Source organism: Sturnira hondurensis, unplaced genomic scaffold (genome assembly GCF_014824575.4).
Source record: "Sturnira hondurensis isolate 20B ecotype Veracruz unplaced genomic scaffold, ASM1482457v3 Scaffold0008948, whole genome shotgun sequence".
Taxonomy (NCBI): Eukaryota; Metazoa; Chordata; class Mammalia; order Chiroptera; family Phyllostomidae; genus Sturnira; species Sturnira hondurensis.
In genome coordinates, this window is record NW_028081579.1 from 4,946,280 (window position 1) to 4,969,502 (window position 23,223).

Consider the following 23,223-nt stretch of genomic DNA (forward strand, 5'->3'; position numbering starts at 1 on the left):
GTAATTTTTTTGCTGTGGTTGTGCACGGAGGGGGAGCATCTTTACCTATGCCTCCATCTTGGCCAGAAGTCTCCATGTATTCTTAAAGTGCACTGTTTTGATCAACCGCTCCAAAATCTCCCCACTCTCACTGAATGCTTGGATGTAGTGGATGCTTGGCCCTGGATCCTGCTCTACTCTTCACAACATCTTTATAAGGCAGGTGCCACTATTATATCTTTCTTACAGGCTGGGAAACTAAGGCACAAAGAGAGTAGCTTGCTCAAACTATGAAAGCTATTAAGTGGCATAGCCAGTATTGGGTCTGGCTCTAGAATCCTCATTCTTAACTTCTTAATAAAGATGCTGTTTAAAAGACTAACAGAAAAAGTGGGAAGCCACTTCTAACAACCTAGAAAGTGTTAAAAAATGAAACTAAGCCACAAAGGACCTTAGACTATCAAAAAAAAATTTTAAAGGAGGATCCTATGGAAAATATGATGTCTTTATTATTATTTATTATTATTTTTAAAAATCTCTAGCTATAGGGATTTGAGAAAAACTTTTAGAAGGAAGTTTATTTCATCCTTTCTTTCCCAGGTGGTGTCTCTAAACTGAGTCTGAATTACAATATCCCAAATACAACCTCAGTGCACTGCCATGAGATAGCAGTGCCCCTAGTCCTGGTGGGTATGGCTCAGTGTACTGAGTGCCACTCTATGAACCAAGAGGTCAGTGGTTCTACTCCCAGTCAGGGCACACGCCTGGGTTGTGGGCCAGGTCCCCAGTGGGGGGCATGTGAGAGGCAAGTGATTTGATGTTTCTCTATCACACTGATGTTTCTCTCCTTCCATTCCCCTCTCTCTGAAAATAAATATAATCTTAAAAAATATATAGCAGTGCTCTAAAGAGTTGGGTAATGATAATTATATTTTTGTCACATGAACTGTTGCCAGCATAAAGTTCTTTAAGAGTAAAAGCTAAAAGTAGTGGTAGATGCCTATGATTTGCGTAGTTGATATTTTGTTCTTTGTCTATTTGCCAAAATCTGCTAGAATCTTTCAAAATTGTGCAACCTTTCCTTCTATAATGCCACTACATCATCTTCAGCACTTTATTTTCCCCCGCAAAAGTGAGCCCAATTCAGGCTATACATTTCTGGCAAGCCAATTTGCAGCGCTTTGTGTGCCCAAGTTGAAAGTCAAATAGAAGGTAAACAAATATGACACTATTTCTCCTTGGGTTACAGGTCAGGACATGGATATTTTGACATTGCAGTTTCATCATGATGATACGTGTCCATTTAGCAGACTAGATGAGCTAAGGAACTTTTTAGAATGAGCCCTACTGATTATGAGCTCTACCAAGCATTAGTGATAATTTCATGTTTCCTTTTTTGGCTTTGCCTTGGTCAATATCACTGCCTCAAAGACCCTTTTTCAAGTACCTAAGAGACAAAAACATTTTCCACTTGCTTTGTTTTTTGTTTTTTTAATAAAGGATTAAAAAGTACATATTACTTGACCACAAAAGTATGCATAAACAGAAAGAAAGGCATATAAAGAAATTTCTTTAAATCAACCATCTTTTGTTAGTATTTGTGAGCTTTTCTAGGAAAAGCTTTTAAGCTGGCAGCAATTTTAAAGAAACAACAGTCTAACTACAGGTGAAAGGCCGTAGATTGCCAGCAATAACAGTTACAAGCCCGAAACCCTGGAGTTTTCTACAACCTAATTTCGATGTCTTGAATGCTTTCTAAGGAGTTACTATATAAAATTAGTCTTAAATTCTTATTTTCTAAACTGTAAAATGAAAATTAAAATAATTGCTCACCATTGCTATAAAAAATCATATTCCTTTTAGAAATACTACTACATTTATAAATTGATTGAACAAATGATTACCTTACAAAAACCTGCTTAGGTTAATTTACAAACATACTATGTTTGAAAAAAAACAAATGTGAGTAATAAATGATTGTATTTCTTGACAGTATATGCTGATAATTTTCAAATAGAGGGAGGAATGTGGCCCACAGGGAAATGACAGAGTAACACCAAAGAGAGAGTAGAGGCGTAGAAAAAAGTTAGCTAAGGGTTATATGTCTCCTGATGTCATAGAAGGAAAATATGCACATTTTGAAAGATTCTAGCAGATTTCAGCAAATAGAGAGACAAAGAACAAAATATCAACCAGGGAAATCACAGGCATCTACCACTACTTTTAGCTTCTACTCTTAAAAAAGGAAGTTTTTAATCTCTCATTCTTGCCCAGCCTGTAAGAGCCACTCACTGTTAAGGGTGCCATAGCACCTTAGTTTTAGAGGAAGGAAAAATGGGGAGCTATGAGTTCCAAGGAAAATCACAAATGGGCGCACTATATATTTTCTAGAGATTTGGAATAACACAATAAAACTTGTACTTACAACTTGAGACTCACGAACTTTAGGAAACATTTTGGCAACATTGAGCCCATCGATGACAATATCAAAAGGAGGACAGTATTTCACAAAGTTCTGAAATCTCTTCAGTTCCTAAAAAAGGAAAAATCGGACAAAACACTAATAAGAACATAGGAAGAACTTTATTATAAACATACTGCTATGACTTTTATTATTGTTTTGGCAATTCAAAATATTAATTTCTTTAAAATGCACACACACAAAGATATTGTACTTTCAAAATGAAATCTGAAAAAGCCAGCCTAATAGATGCAGCTGCATATAATTATCTGACACACCTTATAATCTCACAGTGCTTTCTTTACACTTCACCAAGTACTTTCCCATGCTATTTCATTTGATCTGTAAGCAGCTAGTCAGTCTGCTAAACTGACCCACATGACAGTAATGACAGCAATGATACTATTAGATATAAAGACATAGATAAGCTATGTCTATAGTGAAAAGGGAGAAAATATGTATCAGTAAGCTTAAGAAAGTTAGGGTGGCAACATTAATGTTAGACAAAAATAGGCTTCCAGAAAAGGAGTATTACAAAACATACAAATGGAAACTTCATAATGACAAGATCAATACACCAAGAAGTCATACTCATATATAAGAACAGAACTTTGAAATACATGAAGCAAAACTTGACAGAACTAAAAGGAGGAACAACTAAAGCTACAATTATAGATGGAGATTTCAATACTCCTTTCTCCTTAATGACAGAACAAGTAGATAAAAACCAATAAGGATAGAGAAGACAGTCTACGGCCATACCACCCTGACCGCACCTGATCTCGTCTGATCTCAGAAGCTAAGCAGGGTCGGGCCTGATTAGTACTTGGATGGGAGGATAGAGAAGACATAAACTACACTACTTTGACTTGATTGGTATCTGAAGAATTCTACACTCAACAACGGCAGAATATTTATTCTTTCAAGTACACATGGAACACCAACGCCAGCTCTGGGCCATAAAATAGGTCTCAAGGATTCAATATTTCAAAACAGTAAAATATGAAACAGTATGTTTGCTAATCACACACACAACTAAATCAGAAATCAACAGCAAGGACATATCTATAAATGTTCAAAATATTTCTAAGTCATACTTCTAAATAATCTATGGGTCTAAACAGAAATTATACAGGATATTAGAAAATATTTTGAACTAAGTGGTAACAAAAGATTATACATCAAAACTCATAGTATGCATTACAGCAATACTTAGAAGGAAATGTATAGCTTTAAATACTTATATGAAAAGAAAGGTCTAAAGTCATTGATCTGAGTTTTCACCTTAGAAAAAGAAGAATTAAATTTCAAAGAAAGTAGAAAAACAAAGTGCAGAGCCCAAGACATAGAAAAGAGAAAAACAAGAAAAGTAACTAGAGAAAAAGGGGAAAAATTAATCTCAATCCTTATCTCAGATCACACTCAAAAATTACTTTGAATCATAAATCTAAACCCCAAAGACAAAACTATGAAGAAAACAGGCAAATTCTTCATATAAGGACCAGCAAAAAATGCCTTGGGCAACACATAAAGTCATCACTGCTATTCACACACTATGCCTCTTGATATGAAGCCACCGAGGAAGACATCGCATTTTTGTGATGTTTTTGCCAAAAATTCATAACTTGAAACTAATCATAAGGACACAAAGATAAAGCATTTCTCAAACAGAGAGAGACTCTGCAAAATAATAAGTCTTAAATTTTTTTAAGTGGGGGTCCAAGAAAGACAAAAAACAAAACAAAAAAACCCTGAGCTTTTTTTGGTGAATGAAAAGAAACCAAGGACACAAGATAGCTAACCCCCAAGTGTGATCCTGGACTGGATCGGGAAAAGGAAAAGCTTATAAAGGACATTGTTGCAACAAGCGACACCCCTGAGCACCAACTATGGAGTAGACAGTATTACTGTATCACTGTTACAAAGATGAAGATATTCAATCTAATTAGTCATTAGGGTAATGCAAATGTAAAACCACAGTGAGATATGACTATACACCCACTAAAAGGCTAAAATGAAAAAGACTGACCATAACAAGTAAGTGGAGCGACTGCAACTTTCACACATGGCTTGTGGGAATGGACAAATGGTATAAACACTTTGGAAAACAATCTGGCAAGCTTCTTTTAAAGTTTAGCATACATATTTATCTTACAACTCAGCAATCCCCCCTCTTGTTATTTATAGAAGAGAAATGAAAAGACTTATACACAAATGTTAATAATGACTTTATTCCTAATTGCTGAAAACTGGAAACAATTTAAATGTGCATTACCTGAAAATTAATGGGGGAAAAAAGTGGCATATTCAGACAAGAGAACCCTATCCATCAGTAAAAAGAAATTATTGATACACACAACAACATGGATGAATCTCAAAAATATTATGCTAAGTGAAAAAGGGTAGATATAAAAAAATCTTACATACAGCATGATTTCCATTTATATGAAATTTACAGGAAAAAACCATACCAACAGAAAGCAAATTAATAGTTCCAGGATGTGGGGATAGGGGAGTGACTGCAATAAGCACAAGGAACTTTGGGAGATAATTATCCCAAATCTTGATTATGGAGGTTATTATACAATTGTCTACATTTCTCAAAACTCACTGAATCTTACACTGGCAAATTTTGGTATATATAGATTATACCTTAATAAAACTGATCAAACAAAAAAGAAAACCCTAATACTACAACATTTCATCTTTAATATAATAACTGACCCATATGCATGCTTTTATTTCTCGTTGGACTTTTCTATCCTCATCAGCTCTAGTCATGTGGGACCAACCTCTTTCCCTTCTATTCAGCAGAATCCCTTGTTTTAAAATTTCTCTACTCAAATATATCTCAAACATTTGTAAATGTTTAGAAAGTTCTAGTTAATACCAAAACTAACTAAACACTGGTTAGAATAGGGATACTACTTTTTATAAATGGAAATCTACCAAGGAAACTAAAACAGTTTACATATATGACCATTTTTTGTCTTACTCTGACTCAAGGGAAATGAAACAAATGCATTAAATTTCTAAAATTCAAGTTTCACTAATAACTAACATGAACGAAATTTCCTACTACTCCCAATTTACCATTTTAGTGCTACTCTTAGTACTACATGACAATCAGCTCAGAAATAATGACAAACTAAGGTATTTCAGTATTACTGGCAAAACGGACATCTATAAAAATCAAGAGTTAAACTAGATTAACTTATAAAATCCCCTTCCAGGTCTGATATTATATATTAACAACGCTTGGAAATCCCTTAAAATCACAGAATGGGAAAGGGTACACTTGAGATGGTTTGTTTGAAAGGTGAGTCGCGGGAGCCTCTATGTAATCAGGACATGTTAAACAAAAAATCCCCCCCAAAGATTATTCTCCTGATCCACATCCTCTAATAGACAGAAAATTCCAAGATGCCAGGCTAGGTTTTTCCCCCATTATTACAGCACCATTACTAAGTATATAACTAGTCTGGGATTCTTCATAATCCTTCCTTCCAGTGGGCTTCTAAAGTGCTCACTTTTCAACCAACACAAATTTATGTCACTAGAGTCAAAAGCCTCCGAATCATGCTGAAAAGGCACGACAAAGCAAGAGCTAACCTTCTGAGACAGCAAACACTGGCACAGGGCATCTCGAATCTGCAGGCTTAGTTGTTTTAATGGAGGGTAAATTTAAATGAAAAGCAATTATTTCTTTGTAGGGCTACCGCTGGGATTGCGCTTGATTACAGATTGGGTAATGATATGGCATAGGAAAATTCACCAATTTTTTTTGAAGATTTTATTTATTTATCTTTAGAGGGGAAGGGAAGAGAGAAATATCAATGTATGGTTGCCTCTCATGTGTCCCTTGCCGGGAACTGGCCTGCAACCCACGCATGTGCCCTGACTGGGAATTGAACCACGATCTTTTGGTTCGCAGGCCTGCACTCAATCCACTGAGCTACACCAGCCAGGGAGGAAAATTCACCAATCTTTTGATAATTTTTTCTTGACTATTTATAGAAGTTCTTAAAAAATAATTTTATTGAGATACAACTCAAATACCACTTAATTAACTTGTGTGAAGTATACAATTCAGCTCACGTTTTGCAACATTGCCACAATCTATTTTTAGGACTCTCTTGTGTCTCCTTAGAAGAAACTTCATCCTCATTAGCAGTCAGTCTCCGATCTACCACTCTGCCCTACAGCAACTACTAATCTACCTTCTGTCTCTGTAGAGGCACCTATTCTAGACATTTCATATAAACTGAAGAATATAAATGCACAGTCTTCTGGGATTGACTTCTTTCACTCTGGACAATGTTTTCAAGGTTCAATCCAGGTTGTAGCATAAATCAGACTTCATTCCTTTTTCTTTTTATTTTTAGTGTATTTATTTTTTTAAATAAAATTCCATTGTATGGATATATCACATATTATTTATTTATTTATCAGTTTAAGGACAGTTAGGTTGTTTCCACTTTTTGGCTATTATGAATAATTCTATAAACATCTGTATACTAGTTTTGCATGGATGTGTAACTTCACAGAAATGGTAAACACTGAGACTTGCAACACAGGTTGTTAGTTTAAGTGCTTTACAGAGACCAGGCAGGTGACATAAATAAGATGGCTCAAGTGTAAGAAAACATAAGAGAACAGGCAAAATGATAAAGAATAAATGGCACAAGTCTCACTTTCTAATACTTGACAGAAACAGGTGAAGACTGTGACAAACTGGAGAATATAGTTCCCAGAGCTCAATCCACCTCATTGTCCCCACATAAAAATAAAGACCTGGGGCCAGCAGATTTGATTTTCAAGGAAAGTGAAAAACCTGGCATTCTGAAATACATCACATAACTTTTCTATGAGCATAAAACACAAAGAAGCCCCAACAACAACAAAAACACAGGGGGTTTGATGCTACCCTTAGGCTGTAAATTTGTAATACACGTGCTTGGTCAGTCAATAGATGTTCATTACGCACCTACCACATGCCAAGTGATGTTCTAATCCCTAAGAACAAAACAGTTTAAACAAGTGCCCTGCCCTCAGGGAATTTACATGTTAGTGGAAGAGTCAAGCAAAACCAAGGCAACAAAATAGATAATTAATTTCAGAGAGAAAAGTGCCTGGAAGAAAAAGTAAGCAGAGTAGGTATCAGCACCATCAGCTCCTGAACCCCTCTCCACTTTGGATGTGGTGAAAGGCAAAGGCCTTTCTAATGAGGTGACGTTTGAACAGACCCAGATGAGGTGAGGGAGCATGCCCTTTGGGGGAAGGGTCTTCTAGACAGAGGAAAGAACCACCAGGGCCCTTACTAAACACCAAAGGGCTTTGTGTGGTTGAGGCGTCAAGCAACAACTAGGCAATCTGGAAGCTCAAAGAGTAAGTATAAAGTCTTTATGGAAGTCAACTCTTGCTTATTACTACAATAAGGGAAAGAGAATATATATATGAAAAATCAATTCTAAACGTTAATCAAGAGTTTTCAATTTGCTACCTTATTCAACTTCCTGTTGTTTTGTGGTCATTAATCACAAATGAGTAGGAAAATGATCCAAAGATGTGCAGCAAGAAAGAGAAATAAAAGAATGGCACAGCTATGTAACTACAGATGACACACGAGCTCCAGAACAGACGTGATCTGGCACCCGCCATCCAGGAGCCGGCTTCGTAACTAGAGGTAACTCTGACAACATACATGGCAGTAGAACTTGACTCTTCTATTTATTGCTCCTCCTACATTATGGATGAGAAAGCAAACAGGTTAAGCAACTGATTTTTCTCAAAACATGATGTGAAAAAAGCCATTAACACATTTTAACTTTTTCATTTAAAAGAGATTAAAATGCTTAAATTTTTTTTGAATGATGGTCCATATGTGTACAATAGTTTACTTCTGTTCTCAGACTTTGATACAAATCTCACCAAGAAATTCAAAATAGATCTCTCATTTATTTTATTTAATGTCCTATTTTAGAACAGCAACCAAGGAGAAATAGACTATAATAATGTATACTCAAAACTTTATGTCCTAAAAGAAAGAGTGATTTTAACTGTTAATTATACTCATTGTAATGGAAAAAGTCAAATACATATTTTCCAAAGCAAAGGGCTATTAAAACAACTGACATTCATCATAGTGAATATGGAAAAATAGGGGATTACCAGCTATTTTGGTTGGAAGCACTTCTTTTAACTTTGGAACAACAACAAAAAATGCATCTCTTCATTTAATGGCCAAATCTGTGAGCCTTCTTCAAACCAGGGATCCAAATAAAAACACTAACATCACTGCCTTAATGTAGCCAGGGAAAAATAAAGTCACATGTCTGGAAAAGGTCATTGCAATCTAGCCATTAATAATCTCAGAAAGCTTATATTCATTTAATAGCAAGCGGTGCTTCAGGAGATTTTTTTCATTTAGTAACTACGGCTATAATTACTATAGTGTACTGTCCTATTTTAAAATACTTATAATCTTATCTAAGTTTTCTGATTCCAGTAAGATGAAAACAAAAAAATAAACAAAAACCTTCCTGATACAAATATTTTAAAAGGCTGTATAAAATACAACAAAAAGACTTAATGCATGGCCAAACTTGCAAAAAAGAGAAAAATAATGAATTTCAGAAGGAAAGAGAAAAAACGGGATGGTTATTAGCAAACAGACACTTGGCCTTTGACACCTCGATGGGAACTGGAGAGCTATCAAATCAGGGCCCAAGGGAGGGGAGAAATTAGAAGTGAGCTCCTGAATAAATAAGGAACCTTCGCAAATAAGCACACCGATATGTATTGTGCAAAACACAACACACCAGCTTCTCTATCTCTTCTAGGGATCTAAATTGGGGGGGAAAAAAAACTCTTACGAATAAGAAACTTCAGGGTTATGTCTTAAATGGGTTTGGAGGACAAATTTAGACAAACTGTGTGGTACAAAATCATCATGCTCCACCAAAAAATTATACAAAAACTGGTTCTGGTCTAAGTACTATCTCTTGGGCACATGACACGGCAGAAGCAAACACAAAACCTTTCTAGAGAGATACTGTCAAAAATACTGTCAACAACAAAGGGATTCTCATAGAAAGAGCAAGCCCCTCTAAACCTGTACTCACCAATTTAAAATTACAAAACAAGAGTAAACATTCCATCATGTGTGAGAGTCCTCTGACACAACAGAAGGATTAGAGCCAAAAGAATTCAAGATAAAGGCTAAAAGAAAAATCAAAGAGACAATATAAAGTAAGTCTGTAACAATAATTTAAATGTAAAAGAACAATCAGAACTGTAAGAAAAGACAGAGACCATGAAAAACTGAAGAGGAAAATTTGAAGAAGTTCTAAAATTAAACTCTAAAATAAAACTAAATGAATGGAGGGAAAACCCAAATGTGCATCATCTGTTAAATAGACAAATTGTGGTCCATTCACACACTGGGACACTACTCAGAAACAAACTCAAAAACATATTTGAGTTTATGTAACACAAACTCAAAAACATATTTAAAACTAAACCTAACATACTGTAAAAACAAGTAACATCATGTTAAGTGAAAGAAGACAACAATTACAGATTATATGTTCTATTTATAGAAACTTTTTAAGTAAAGACAAAACTACAGAGACAGAGAACAGATCGGTGGTTGCGGGCGCGAGGGACAGGGGCGGGGACTGACCTCCACGGGGCACGATGAAACTTCTGGGGGTCACAGAAGTATTCGAAAACTGAACCGTGGTAATGGTCACACGAGTGTGTCACTTTACTCAAAATCATTGAACTATACACTTAAAATAGGTTAATTTTATGGCCTGTTAATTATTGAAACAATAGGGGAAATACCCCTAAATGAATGGGTGGAGAAGAACAGACACATCTGAAGTGAGAAATAGTAAACTGGAGGATAGATCTAAAGAAGTTAACCAGAATGCGATTTGGAGAGATGAAGAGATGAAACATGAGAGGGACAGTGAGAGACAAGGAGGGGAATACGCAAGGGCCCAGCAAGTGTAAGGGTAATTACTATTAGGTCTAATAGCAATTTCAGGAGAAGCAATATTTGAAGACATATGGGCTGAGATTTATTTGGAATTGTTTCAAGATGTGAAACCTTAGAGTCAGGAAGCCAGAGAATACCAAGAAGAAAAAATAAATACATTCATACACACACACTGTGGTGAAACAGCAGAAGTGAGAAAAAAAATCTTAAGAGCAACGAGGAGAACAGGGACATCTACAACGGAACAAAAATTGGACCAAAAGCAACTTCTCAACCGCAACTAAAATAGAGGCAAAAAGACACCGAATACTATTTTCAAAGGGCTGAGGTGAAACACTAAAATTTACATAAACAATCATTCAAGTAAACACTTTCAGTCAAAGAATAGGATAGTTTACTACTCTTATCCTGTCACTGAAAGAAAGTTATTTGGGAAGATGCCCAAAGGAATTTGGAATGCAGTGAGTAGAGGGCTGGAGCTACACAGATCTGTGTGTCACTGGTGGGCAGGTCGTGGAGAAAACCAAAGAAGGGGGCAAAAATGGACAGAGAAGGTGGGTAGAGAAGAAGAGGAGAGAAGCCCTCAGAAACACCCAAAACTTATGCGATAGGCAGAGGACATACTTTGTAATTGTCTTCTTACCATAAAAGCACAAACTCAGTTTTATCTATTTAGAAAGAACAATGAGCTTTTAGGAGAGAAGAGCAAGAGATGCAAAGGGACATGGCAAAAATAAAATGTAAATTTAAGAAAAAACAAAACACAACAGCAGAATTAAAATCTTCATTGGAAGTAATATACTAGAGACCATGGATTATTGTGAAATGCAGCACAAACTTTTGACAAATTCTATTAGAATTCAGAGGAAAAGAACAAAAAGAGGATGTTAAGAGAAAGAATGTTATCAAGGCCAGAGAATACAGCTCCAACTTAAACTTCACAGGGATGTTCCCAAAGAATAAATCAGAACAAAAAGATGAGAGCTAATCATCAAAAACAAACAAACAAACAAACAAACCCACTTTCCTATGATAGAAACATCTAAGGGCTCATGAGATTTAGGGGAACAATGAAAAAATCCACCTAGTCCCCATCCCCTAGATATTTAATTGTGAACTTGAAGAAGAAAAATCCTATGTGCACACAGGCCAAATAATAACACAAAGACTTCTACGGTGTTTTCCACATGCCATGCAGATCACAAAAATATGGAAAAACAAGAATTCTAAGTGCTATCATATATTAACTCTTATTCAATGGTATGAGGTAGATATTAGCATTTTTCCCACTTGAACAGATTAGGAGACTAAAGCACAGAGAAGTTAAGTAAGTCACATAACTAGTAAGTGGTGGGTAAGTTTAGGATATGAAACCCAGAAATCTATCACCTCATCATTCCACTATAAATCAAGCTGGGAACCCCAAAGCCAGACCACAACCCCACAACTATGTTGGAAGGTGGTGGTGCAGTATTCACACGGATCTGGACCCCCTGGCACGTCTTGTAACAGTTTTTCCTTCTTCCTGCACAGTAAATATTAGTAAGTTGTGGCCTGTGATCTTAAGAAAGGCATGCCAATAAAGACTACTGCCCTTCTTTTTAGGGTACTTGTGAACAAGGAGAGAAATGCAAATACCCTTTAGTAGTCCTTTTGTTGAGAAATCGTATTTGCTTTGATGTGGTCTCCCTAGTTTATTTAGGAAAATATGCCCCTCATTCTTCTGCTCCCCTCCTCCCAAAAGACTAGTAAGGAGTATTGGGATTTTACCTGAATAGAAGTCTAATGAGGTGTTTTTCAACTGCAGGTTACAACCCATGTACTGAGTCATGAAATCAATGTAATAGTTTGCAACCAGAACATTAGGGGGAAGTAAACAATTAAAATAGAGTAATACATACAGTAAAAGCATGTGAAATTTTGTATGCAAATTTTTTTCAGTTATAAAATGTTACATAAAGTTATTTTGTACTTGAGTTGTAGTAAAAAAAAATGTTTAAAACCAGCCCTGGCTCAGTGGATTGAGCACTGGCCTGCAAACCAAAGGGTCACCAGTTTGATTCCCAGTCAGGACATACGCCTGGGTTGCAGGCCTGATCCCCAAAGGGAGGCATGTGAGAGGTAACCACACATGGATGTTTCTTTCCCTTTCTTTGTCCCTCCCTTCCCCTCTCTCTAAAAATAAATAAAATCTTTAAAAATTTTGTTTAAAAGCCACTGGTAATGGGACTCTACCATATGTACCAAATATGATTTTGCCCAGGAACATTATTATTATTTTTTTAGACTTTATTTATTTATCTTTAGAGGGGAAGGGAAGGAGAGAGGAAGAGAAACACTAACGTATGGTCTCGTGCATCCCCCACTGGGAACTGTTGGGAACTGGCCTGCAACCCAGGCACGGGCCCTGACTGGGAATCAAACTGTGATACTCTGGTTCACAGGCCCACACTCAATCCACTGAGCCACGCCAGCCAGGGCTGCCCAGGAACATTATTAACATATTTCATCATAAGTCTATAATATTTACCACTTGAAAGTTTATTAAGGGGCCAGAACCCCAATTCTAAGAATTAGCCTTACCATATATTGAGACATATAATAAAACTATAATACGTAATCAAGATTGTGTGATCATGTGCAGAAATTAATGGATATGAAAAGGAAGTTCAGAAAGAGACCCCAGAATCAATGGGAATTTGATATACACTAAAAGTGGCATCCTAATGTGGTGCAGGAAAAGATGGGTAATTAGCTGGTGGTGGTGGGGATCAAACTGGGACTACATACCTCATTTAAATCAGGAAAAAAAAGACCAAATAAATAAAAAACGTAAGGGAAAACAACAAAAGTAGTAGAGGGAAAAGGGAGGTTTTTGTGTGTGTTAATTTTAAATAATCTTCTAATGGAAAAGACCTAAGTATGAAACCCAGGGGCCACAAGAACAATGCTTGATAGATTTGCCTATCTAAAAATGCACAGAAGCTTTCGGCTAGGAGGGGGCAAAAGTGCAACTTTCTCAACAACATCAAAATTGTATACCTGAGGTGCACCAGCGAGGAAATCAGTCTCATGTCTGCCCTCACCCCCAAGATTGGCTCCCTGGATCTGCCTCCAAATCTGTCTCCAAAAAAGCCTGGTTATGACATCACCAAAGCAACTGGTGACTGGAAGGTTCCGAATATTACAGTGAAACTGACCATTCAGGACAGACAGGCCCAAGTTGAGGCAGTGCCTTCTGCCTCTGCCTTAATCAACAAAGCCCTCAAAGAACCACTGCAAGGAAGAAAGGTGCAAAGAGACAAAAACAAAAACATTAAGCACAGTGGAAATAGCACTTTTGATGAGATTGCCCAACAAATGCGGCACTGATCTTTGGCTAGAGAACTCTCTGGAATCATGAACGAGATCCTGGAGACTGCCCAGCCTGTGGGCCGCCATGTTGATGCCTGCCACCCTCATGACATCATAGATGACAACAGTGGTGTAGTGGAGTGACCAGCTATTTATGGACTACAAAGGCAAATATTTCAATAAAAGATCATTTGAAAACCAAAAAAAAGTGCCCAGAAAAAAATAATTAAAAACAGGCCTCAAAACATTGTAATCCAAATCACACTTTTTGAAATAAAGAGCTCCTACAAATCAACAACAAAAAAATCCCCAATAACTCAGGTAAATCAAAAAGTGGGCAAGACAGAAGCAAGCAGTTTGCAGAAAGGAAATTGGTTTTAAACCTATGGAAAGATGCTTGGCTTACTCATTAAGAAAAATAAGAAAACAAACGGGAAGCCCAGGGGGAAGGCAGGCAGATGAACGGGAAGGCAGGCAGGCAAACGGGAAGCCCGGGGGGGAAGGGTCTGGGGTGTGGAAGTGAGCCGCAGCAGCGCTTAAACTCATCAGGGAAGACAGCCGCAGCCAAGGTAACCTTTTTTGGTCGTCGCTGTTGCTGTTGGTGCTGCTGCCGCTACCGCCAAGGTTTGTCTAAGGATGTTTCAGCCCGTACCTTGTGGTCCCCAAGCTCCATGCAGTAGCAGCAGTCCGGGCCTCTAAGGACCCCCACATACAGCCAGCGCACACAGGCTGACGAGGCTTGGTGCTGGCTGGGGCTAATGGTGCAAGGCGGAGCACCAGGAGCGGCTGTCCAGGCTCCAACCTTTCCCCATCATGGTAGCCGGCACTGGGCTCTGAACCATGGAGCGGGTGGTTCTGCACAGGTGGTTCAACTACCCCGCAGGTTGGAAGCCTCCCTGGTGTGTTTTAGAGAATGGAATTCTGTCCCACTGATTCACAAAATGATGTTGACAAAGACAGTAAAATAAGAATAAAGGTGGTAGCTTGTGAAACTCAAGTTTATTCAGCAGACAACACAAGAATGGAATTAATCATTCCAGGAGAGTAGCATTTCTTGATGAAGGCAGTGGCTGCAGCTGAAAGACAGAGGTAACTGGTTGCTCTAAAGATTGTTTGACCAAAAGAAAAAGTGAAACCAGTGAATTTTTTAAACCAAAATGTCTGAACTTCACCTCTACTGTGACCTTTATTTTTTCTTTTAAAAAAACCCTCCCCTTTTTTTAATTGGTCAGCATTGGTAGGACTCTGTTACAAAACTGGTACTCTGGAATGTGAGGAGAGGGGTCCACTCTGTCAGATACCAGCGCTGGCCCAGCGCTGGCCCAGCACAGCACAGAGCCCTGTGGTGGGCTGTATTCACCCCCACAGAGAGGTCAACTGGGCCAAACACAGTCCTTGAAAAGGAAGAGATCCCTGAGGCCCTTCTTCTTGTCAATGACAAAGGACTTTTCCACCTTGAACTTGCCAGTCTACAGTGACCGCATCCTCCAGGGGCTTGCTTGTCCTGACCATCCGTCTAGGTGCTCTCCACCTTTCGTACTACCTCCATGTCCTCTAGAACTTCACCAAACACTATGTGCTTGCCATCCAGCTAGGCTGTCTTGACCATCGTGATAAAGAATTGGGAACCACTGGTGTCTTTGCCAACACTGGCCATGCTCACCCAGCCAGGCCCATACTGTTTCAGGTTGAAGTTCTTGTTGGGGAAACATTCACAGTAGATGCTCTTACCTCCAGTGCCATCTCCCCCAGTGAACCTCCACCCTGGATCATGAAGTCCTTGATCACATGATGGAATCCGCTGTTTTGGGAGCCACATCCTTTCTCTCCTCTAGCTAAGGCCACAAAATTATCCAGTGTTTGGAACAGTCTTTCCAAAGAGACCTATGACCACCCAGCCTCTATCTTCTTCTTCACTTTACAGGTCAAAGCACACCTTTGATGGTGACTTTGGGCCCTTCTTCTTCTCATTGGCTGTAGAGCATGCTGGCAACAGCAGGAAGAAAACACAGCCCACAATCAGGGCAGTGGTGAAGAGAAACTTCACATTTGGTTCCTAGGGGTGCGGTATCCACCAGGGGAAGCAAGTTCTACCGTGACCTCTAACACAGCAACCAAGTTCATACCATTCAAGAATTTGTTCATCATGATGAGAATCACTCATCTCCCAGCAGACAGAACATGAATGAAGCGTCTTCGCTACTTAGTGCCACAAGTAATATGTTCATAACAATGCTTGAGGAATGTGTGAATATAGCAAATGCCAAGTTTGAACCTGAAATGTTTCAGCTGTCCCACATGGATCCTTTAATTTCTCCTTGATCACCTTCTGCTGTTGAAATGCTGAAGCGTTTTGTCAGCCACTCTGGTTCTTGCAGTTCAGAGAAGAGCAGAGATTGTAAGGAAACTAGTGTCTACACCTCACCTTTCCACTGTTCAAGAAATACACTTGCCCTGACAGTGTGGCTCAGTTGGCTGGAGCTTTCCCCCTGCACCAGTGGAAAGACTGCAGGTTCAATTCCCAATAGGGGCACATGTCTAGCTTGCCTGTTGGATCCTGTCCGGGTGCCTAGGGAGGCAGCCAATGAATGGATGCTTCTTTCTCCCAGCAATGTTTCTTTCTCTCCCTTCCCTCCTCTTTCTTTAAGAGCAATGAAAAAAATGTCTTCTGGTGAGGGTGAAAAAAAAACATGTACACTTAACAGAGATTTGGCATCAGCAACCATTCCTGGAAAAAGCAGATTTACACTGCACCCCCACAAAAAATACGAATTGGAAGATCCCATTTCATTCTCCTCTTCCTGAGGAAACAGAAGTGTCCAACTTCTTCTAAGTATTGCTATGCAAAAGCTGCTGGAATTAAAACTATGTTATAGGGAGTAGCTTTTTCCTTAGGATTTCTCTGCACTTTATAAAATATTATAAAGCAAATAAAAATCCACATACCTTTGAAGTGTATTAATAACCTCATGGTATGAACGTGCATCCTTTATTTTTTTCTTTTTAAACAAATGATGGTGCAACATTTTGACATCTGTAAGGACATACGTAGATAGTTTTCTAAAAAATTGTGAGGGACTGACAGCTTAGTCAGTGGATCAAATCTTATAAACATGAGATCTTACAAACACAAGGTTTCAGTCTGAGAGGACTGTGATATATGCAACTTCTGCCTGGGCCAGATGGTCACTTTACTCCAGCTGAAAATGAGTTATGATAGCAGCGTGATGGTGATTATACTGTATTCCTTTAAGCAAAAGGAAACATTTAATATTCTAAATATTTTTAGCCCAAATACCATGATATTGAGAACTTTTTACAAACCAGGCTGTGCTGTCCTTCATATGTTGACACTACAGATTTGTCAAAACCAAATGTTGGGTTAAAGTATTTAATTTTTATTTATTTATTTCTCTATTACATAAAAAAAAATGATCTACCAAATTTTAGATGTGTATACGTTGTTATTTACACTGTTCTAGAAAAGCAGTTTATGTTGTGGTGACTTTACTCACTTCTACCAAAGAAATGACTTTCCATGGGAGAGAGAAAATAGAAAAATGTAAATTAACCCTATAATGAGATTCTATTTTTTACTTCAGATATGCAAAGATCAAAATGTTTGATGGTGCACTGGAACACAAGATTTCTCATACTTTGCTGAGCAGTGTATATGAATACTGATAAAACTTCCATGAAGGCCAAGCAAAACTGATACACCTCTGACGCCCTAACAATTCAGTTTGCAGGGATCTACTTTACCGCTCCCTCAGAATATGTGAGACATTACAAATGTACACAGTGATTCACTGTGGCATTTTTGTAACAGTAAAAGACGTAAAGCAACCTAAATATCCATTAATAGAAGACTGAACAAGTAAATTTTGGTCATTTGACACAATGGAAAACTATACAGCTAGAAAGAGAAAAGAGAGAGAAAGAATAAGAGGAGTGGGGGGAGAAGAAGGCAGAAGATAATCTATTTTTATATTGAAATACAGATATCAATTACACAAATGACTGAAATTGTTTCACTTAAGAATTCTCAACCCAACATCATGAGTTAAAGACACATGATCTTAGCAGTTAGGTATATTTCCAAGCAGATCTTTTATACAAATACTCAGATAGAATGGAATTTACTCACAAGTATAACATTGTTTCTTAAATCTTGCCTGGGTTAGGGAAAAAGAGATCTTATTCAAGTAATGATATCTTAGAATTAATTTTATTTTAAATTAAACTTCTAGACAGGAAAAAAAGCTATATTCTTTCTAATCCCACTCTCCTTTTCTTTCCTATCATCCTGAAAGGAACTACAGAGAGTAGCTAAAGGAAAGGCAGAAAGACACATTTTTCATTGCAGAGTCTTGCTCCTAAATTAAGAAGAGACAAATCAGGAAAGGAAAGGCAATAACATGGCTTGGATCCTGCAACTCAGAGATGCTGCTAACCACTTTTTTTTTTAAATTCTGTTTTCAGTTCAAGTTCATCTCCACTTACACACCCTGGAAATCCCCTCTGCTTTACAACCAACCAGGAACTGGCTCTAAAGCACCAACATGGTACCTAACTCCCCTTCCTTCTTGGGACACACAGAATATCTAAGTCCTTTCACTGGGTGACCCCCCCCAAAAAAAACAAAATAAAAATGTTGCACAGATAAAACTCACTGGAAAACTTTTTCAAAAGAAATCAGAAAGTAAACACTTATTTTTTCATATAGGGGAGAAAAAGTCTTGAAAAAAATTTAGCACTATACATAGATGGAAACCTAACTGAAAACCATCAAAAAGAATTCCTAGGGAAAAGCAATTACAAGAGGGTTGCCCAAGGCTCTTTTTAAGAATCTTGATAACTTTTTCATTGTTTACCCTCAAAGAGTGACCAAACTCAAAATATTTAACAAAAAGTTTGGATACCATATTATTATTATCCTCCCCAGGTATGTGCACAGCCCTCAGAAGGGCTGTGAGGACACTGCAGGAGCCTGGACTAGCCATCAGCCCATCTGGGTCTGCATCTTCTCTGCTGGGCCACCCATTAGTTTGTATGACTTCTATCAAGTTACCTCACTTTTCAGGGTCTCAGGTTCCTGAGAAATAAAGTGGGGCTACTTACTTCAAAGGAGTACTGCAAGAATTCGATAAAATTAAATGATTTGACTATAAAAATCTCTATATGTGTTTTAGGTAAGTAGCAATAATGGTATAAGTTTCACCAACAGTCTGTCACCATTTAAAACTCTTTGGGTTTTAAAATAGATACCAGCAAAATAACTTTCTTTTTTTAAAATTTAATTCTTATTCAAGTACAGTTTTCTGTTTTATATTCCCAGCCTTGCCCCCCACCCCAGCAAAATAACTTTCCCTGATTCCTGTTCCTGACTCAGAAATGTGCTCCTGTCCTCATATGCCGTAAGACAGATGGATCCCTGTAAGTACCAACAAGCTAACTGCTTCCATATGCATTCCCAAGTTGTTCTGATTCAAGGGCCAATGAGACTGTCCCCTTCAGAAGGACTCTAGATTGAAAAAAAAATCCATTGCCCTTGCAGTATGCACATACAGATGATTCATAAATCAAGTTCTCTGCTGTGGACTGCCTGTAGTACATCCTTGTAGATGACCTTATGTTTTATAATGTGCATATATCTTCTGATGCTATCCTTAAAACAATCCTGTGAGAAAACTGAGATGCAGAGGGAAAAAAAGACCAAGTTAAAAATAACCTCTATTTCCAACTCCTACTTAACTCATCACTTCATTGAGCTGAATGAGCTATTTGTTTATAAAGCAGAAGAAACCATTTATCAGTTGTATCATCAAAATTTACAACTTTCTCATTACAATGAAGCAGAATTTACTATCATCTGTGCTTAATTTTATTCCTGATTAAAAAAGAAAATAGTTTGGATTGTCTTTTTTCCTCTTTTAATGAAAAAAAAGAGAAGAACAGAAAAGGAAGAACAGAGCCAGAAAAATATCTTAATTCCTGAAATTTCTAGTGCCTAAGATAAGCAATACTAAATCTGACTAATGTTAAGTAAGCATAAATAAATCTTTGTGCATCACAGTGTAAGAAAGTAGCCTATGGAAGCTGTCCAGGTGGAGGGTGGAAAGAGAATGGAAGTGACTTTACTCCGAAAAATATTGAACACTGAAACAGTCAAACAGTACGCAGGAGAGGCAAGAATACTGAGGTAGAAACCTTGGGGATATCCCAGGATCAGTCATTAGCTCAAATGACGTGTCTTGTACATCTCATCGTGATTTTCCCTCCCTTGTCTACCTCATACAAATATTGAATAACTTAAGAACAACGCACAACTGGAAGGTGAGTCATTCCACCAGTAATCAATGAGATTAAGGGAAATTCTATTTTCCTGTGAACCGTAACACAGTTTACATCTGTTTTATTATTCCTGTTAGCTATTGCTGCTAATCTACGTTAGCACACCTTTTCTTCTGCTACCACTAATTAAGTAAGTGATAACAAACTAAGTGTTAAGCACTCTCCCACCCCCTAAAAACATATATCAGACTCATAAGGTGGTAGAATTACTAGTAAGTATAAACAGCATCTATAACTGAATCTAAAGATTTGGGTTTGAATCCAACCTTCATGACTTAAATTCTGTGACTTTGGCAAGCTACTGAACTTCTCTGAGCCTCAGTTTCCTCATCTGTAAAGTATATAAAATACTCCTTCCCTCAAAGTGACTGTAAAGATTAAACGATATAATTAAATAAAGGGTAACTATTACATTAAAAAGGTAAAATTGAACGGTAATATAAAATAACAATATTTACTGCACACTTACTAGATGCCAAGCATTATAGAGAACACAAAGAAGGGGGCCTTGACCCTGAACCAGTTTATTGTGGCCGAAGAGACAAAAGACACTGGTGTGAAAAAACAAGCACTAAAAGAAGAACACGTGGTATGGGATTAATAGCCAAGTTATATGCTAGGATTAATAAATCTACAAGTTCAAAGAAAGAAAAGAAAAACACAGGTCGTGGCCAGGTAATTCAGTCAGTCAGAGCGCTGTTCCGATAGGCCAGAGTTGTAGATCCTGGTCGGGGCACAGACAAGAATCAACCAATGAATGCATACAAATGTGGAACAACAAATCCATGTTTCTTTCCCTTTTTTTTTAAAGATTTCATTTATTGACTTCCGCCAAGATGGAGGCATAGGTGGAAACACTGTGCCTTCGCCCACAGCCAAGTTTGAATACAACACAGGTTTGGAGAAAAAAGACACAGCCAAAGACAAGAAAATTGAATTATACGGAAGTCCGACAACCATGAACCGTTTAACGGGGACGGTAAGAGGGGCGGAGCCAGCAGCGGAGCAGGGTCGGGCAGGACAGATCCCCCGACCTAGGTAAGCAGGCAGCCCGGAACCAGTTGGGGTGCGGGGCAGACTGACTGCGGTCGCACATTCGCGCACAGTGAGACGGACCGGACCACGCAGGCCCCAGGGGGCGAACCCAGTGGTGGAGGGCTGACGGCGGTGGCACACTTGCGAGCAGTGGAAGGAAATGCGTGTGTCCGGTGACAGTGGCGGCTGCAGCGCCGGTGGGGGCCGCGGCGGCAGGCGGGACACCATTGTTCCTCTTTGACCCCGTCCCCACATACAACGTCACAACCCAGCAACTTAGTTGCCCTGCTCTAGTGAACACCTAGGGCTCCGATCCTGCTACGGAACAGGCACAAACAGCCCAAAAGATGGCGCAAGAAGAACTCAAAGTCCCAGATCCCATAACTCTCAGCGACCGAGAAATTGCCAGCCTCTCAGAAACACAAGTCAAGACACTGTTTATCAGGATGCTCACAGAACTGGTTGATTATAGTCACAAATTAGAGGAACATATGAAGGCTAAACTAATTGAAATGAAGGGAGATGTCCAGGAAACCAATAGCGATGGAAAGGAAACTGGGACTCAAATCAATGGAATGGACCAGAAGGAAGAACAAAACATCCAACCAGAAAGGAATGAAGAAATGAGAATTCAAAAAAATGAGGAGAGGCTTAGGAACCTCCAGGACATCTTTAAACGTTCCAACATCCGAATTATAGGGGTACCAGAAGGGGGAAAGAAACAGCCACGAGTGGAAAACTTATTTGAACAAATAATAAAGGAGAACTTCCCCAGTCTGGCAAAGGAAATAGACTTCCAGGAAATCCAGGAAGCTCAGAGAGTCCCAAAGAAGTTGGACCCAAGAAGGAACACACCAAGGCACATCATAATTACATTAGCCAAGACCAAAATGAAGGAGAGAATCCTAGAAGCAGCAAGGGATAAGGGGACAGTCACCTACAAAGGAGTACCCATCAGACTGTCAGCGGATTTCTCAAAAGAGACCTTACAGGCAAGAAGGGGCTGGAAAGAAGTATTCCAAGTCATGAAATCCAAAGACCTACAGCCAAGATTGCTTTATCCAGCAAAACTTTCATTTAGAATGGAAGGACAGATAAAGTGCTTCTCAGATAAGGTCAAGTTCAAGGAGTTCATCATCACCAAGCCCTTATTATATGAAATGCTAAAGGGACTTATATAAGAAAAAGAAGATGAAAAATATGAACAGTGAAAGGACAGCAAACACAGTTATTAACAACCACACCTAAAACAAAAGCAAACCAAGAGGACAGCTAGATCAGGAGTGGAACCACAGAAATGAAGAACACATGGAGGGTTAGCAACAGGGGGGTGGGAGGAGGAGAAGGGGGGAGAAGGCACAGAAAATAGCATAGATGGTAGGTAGAAAATAGATGGGGGGCGAGAATAGTGGGGGAAATATAGAATCTAAAGAACTTGAGACACGTGGTTATAAACTAAGGGGGGGAGAATGGTGGGGGAGGGAGTGTGCGGGCAGAGGGGAATGAAGGGGGGGAATAGAACTGTAATGGTATAATCAATAAAATATATTTAAAAAAAGAAAAATTCAATTTTTAAAGCAAACTAAAAGGGAAAATGTTGCTTCATGTTAAGGAAGATATTGCAACAGAAATGGAATTGTGAAACAACTAAGTGAGACAATAGTCTGGTTTGCTGTGTAACCATTTGCTCTGGTAAAGTGAATATAGAAAGAGTAATAAGGAAAAAAAAGATTTCATTTGTTTATTTTTAGAGAAAGGGGAAGGGAGGGGGAAAGAGAGGGAGAGAAACATCAATGTGTGGTTGCCTCTTGAGCACCCCAATCAGGGTCCTGGACTGCAACCCAGGCATGTGCCCTGACTGGGAACAGAATGGGCGAACATTTGGTTTGCTGTCTGGTGCTCAAGGGCTCATGTTTCTTTCATTCTCTCTCTCCCTTCCTCTCTCTCTCCCTTCCTCTCTCTCTCCAACAATCAATAAATAATATTTTTATAAAGGTAAACACACTATAAAAGTCAGGAAAGATTTTGTGACAGA

The 23,223-nt window shown here is 38.5% G+C and overlaps 1 protein-coding gene and 2 pseudogenes across 2 annotated transcripts in view; 1 reads left to right on the forward strand and 2 right to left on the reverse strand.

The window, feature by feature from the left end:
• The window catches only part of PRORP (protein only RNase P catalytic subunit), a 153,678-nt gene that overhangs the window by 92,085 nt on the left and 38,370 nt on the right, over window positions 1–23,223 (reverse strand). For both annotated transcript variants that reach the window (XM_037056461.1, XM_037056460.1), the window contains exon 5: window positions 2,405–2,512. In XM_037056461.1, coding sequence (XP_036912356.1) covers window positions 2,405–2,512 — 108 coding nt within the window. The remainder of the gene's footprint in view (window positions 1–2,404; window positions 2,513–23,223) is intronic.
• LOC118993886 (pleckstrin homology domain-containing family A member 3-like) lies at window positions 14,640–20,754 on the forward strand (annotated as a pseudogene).
• LOC118993888 (peptidyl-prolyl cis-trans isomerase B-like) lies at window positions 15,173–15,849 on the reverse strand (annotated as a pseudogene).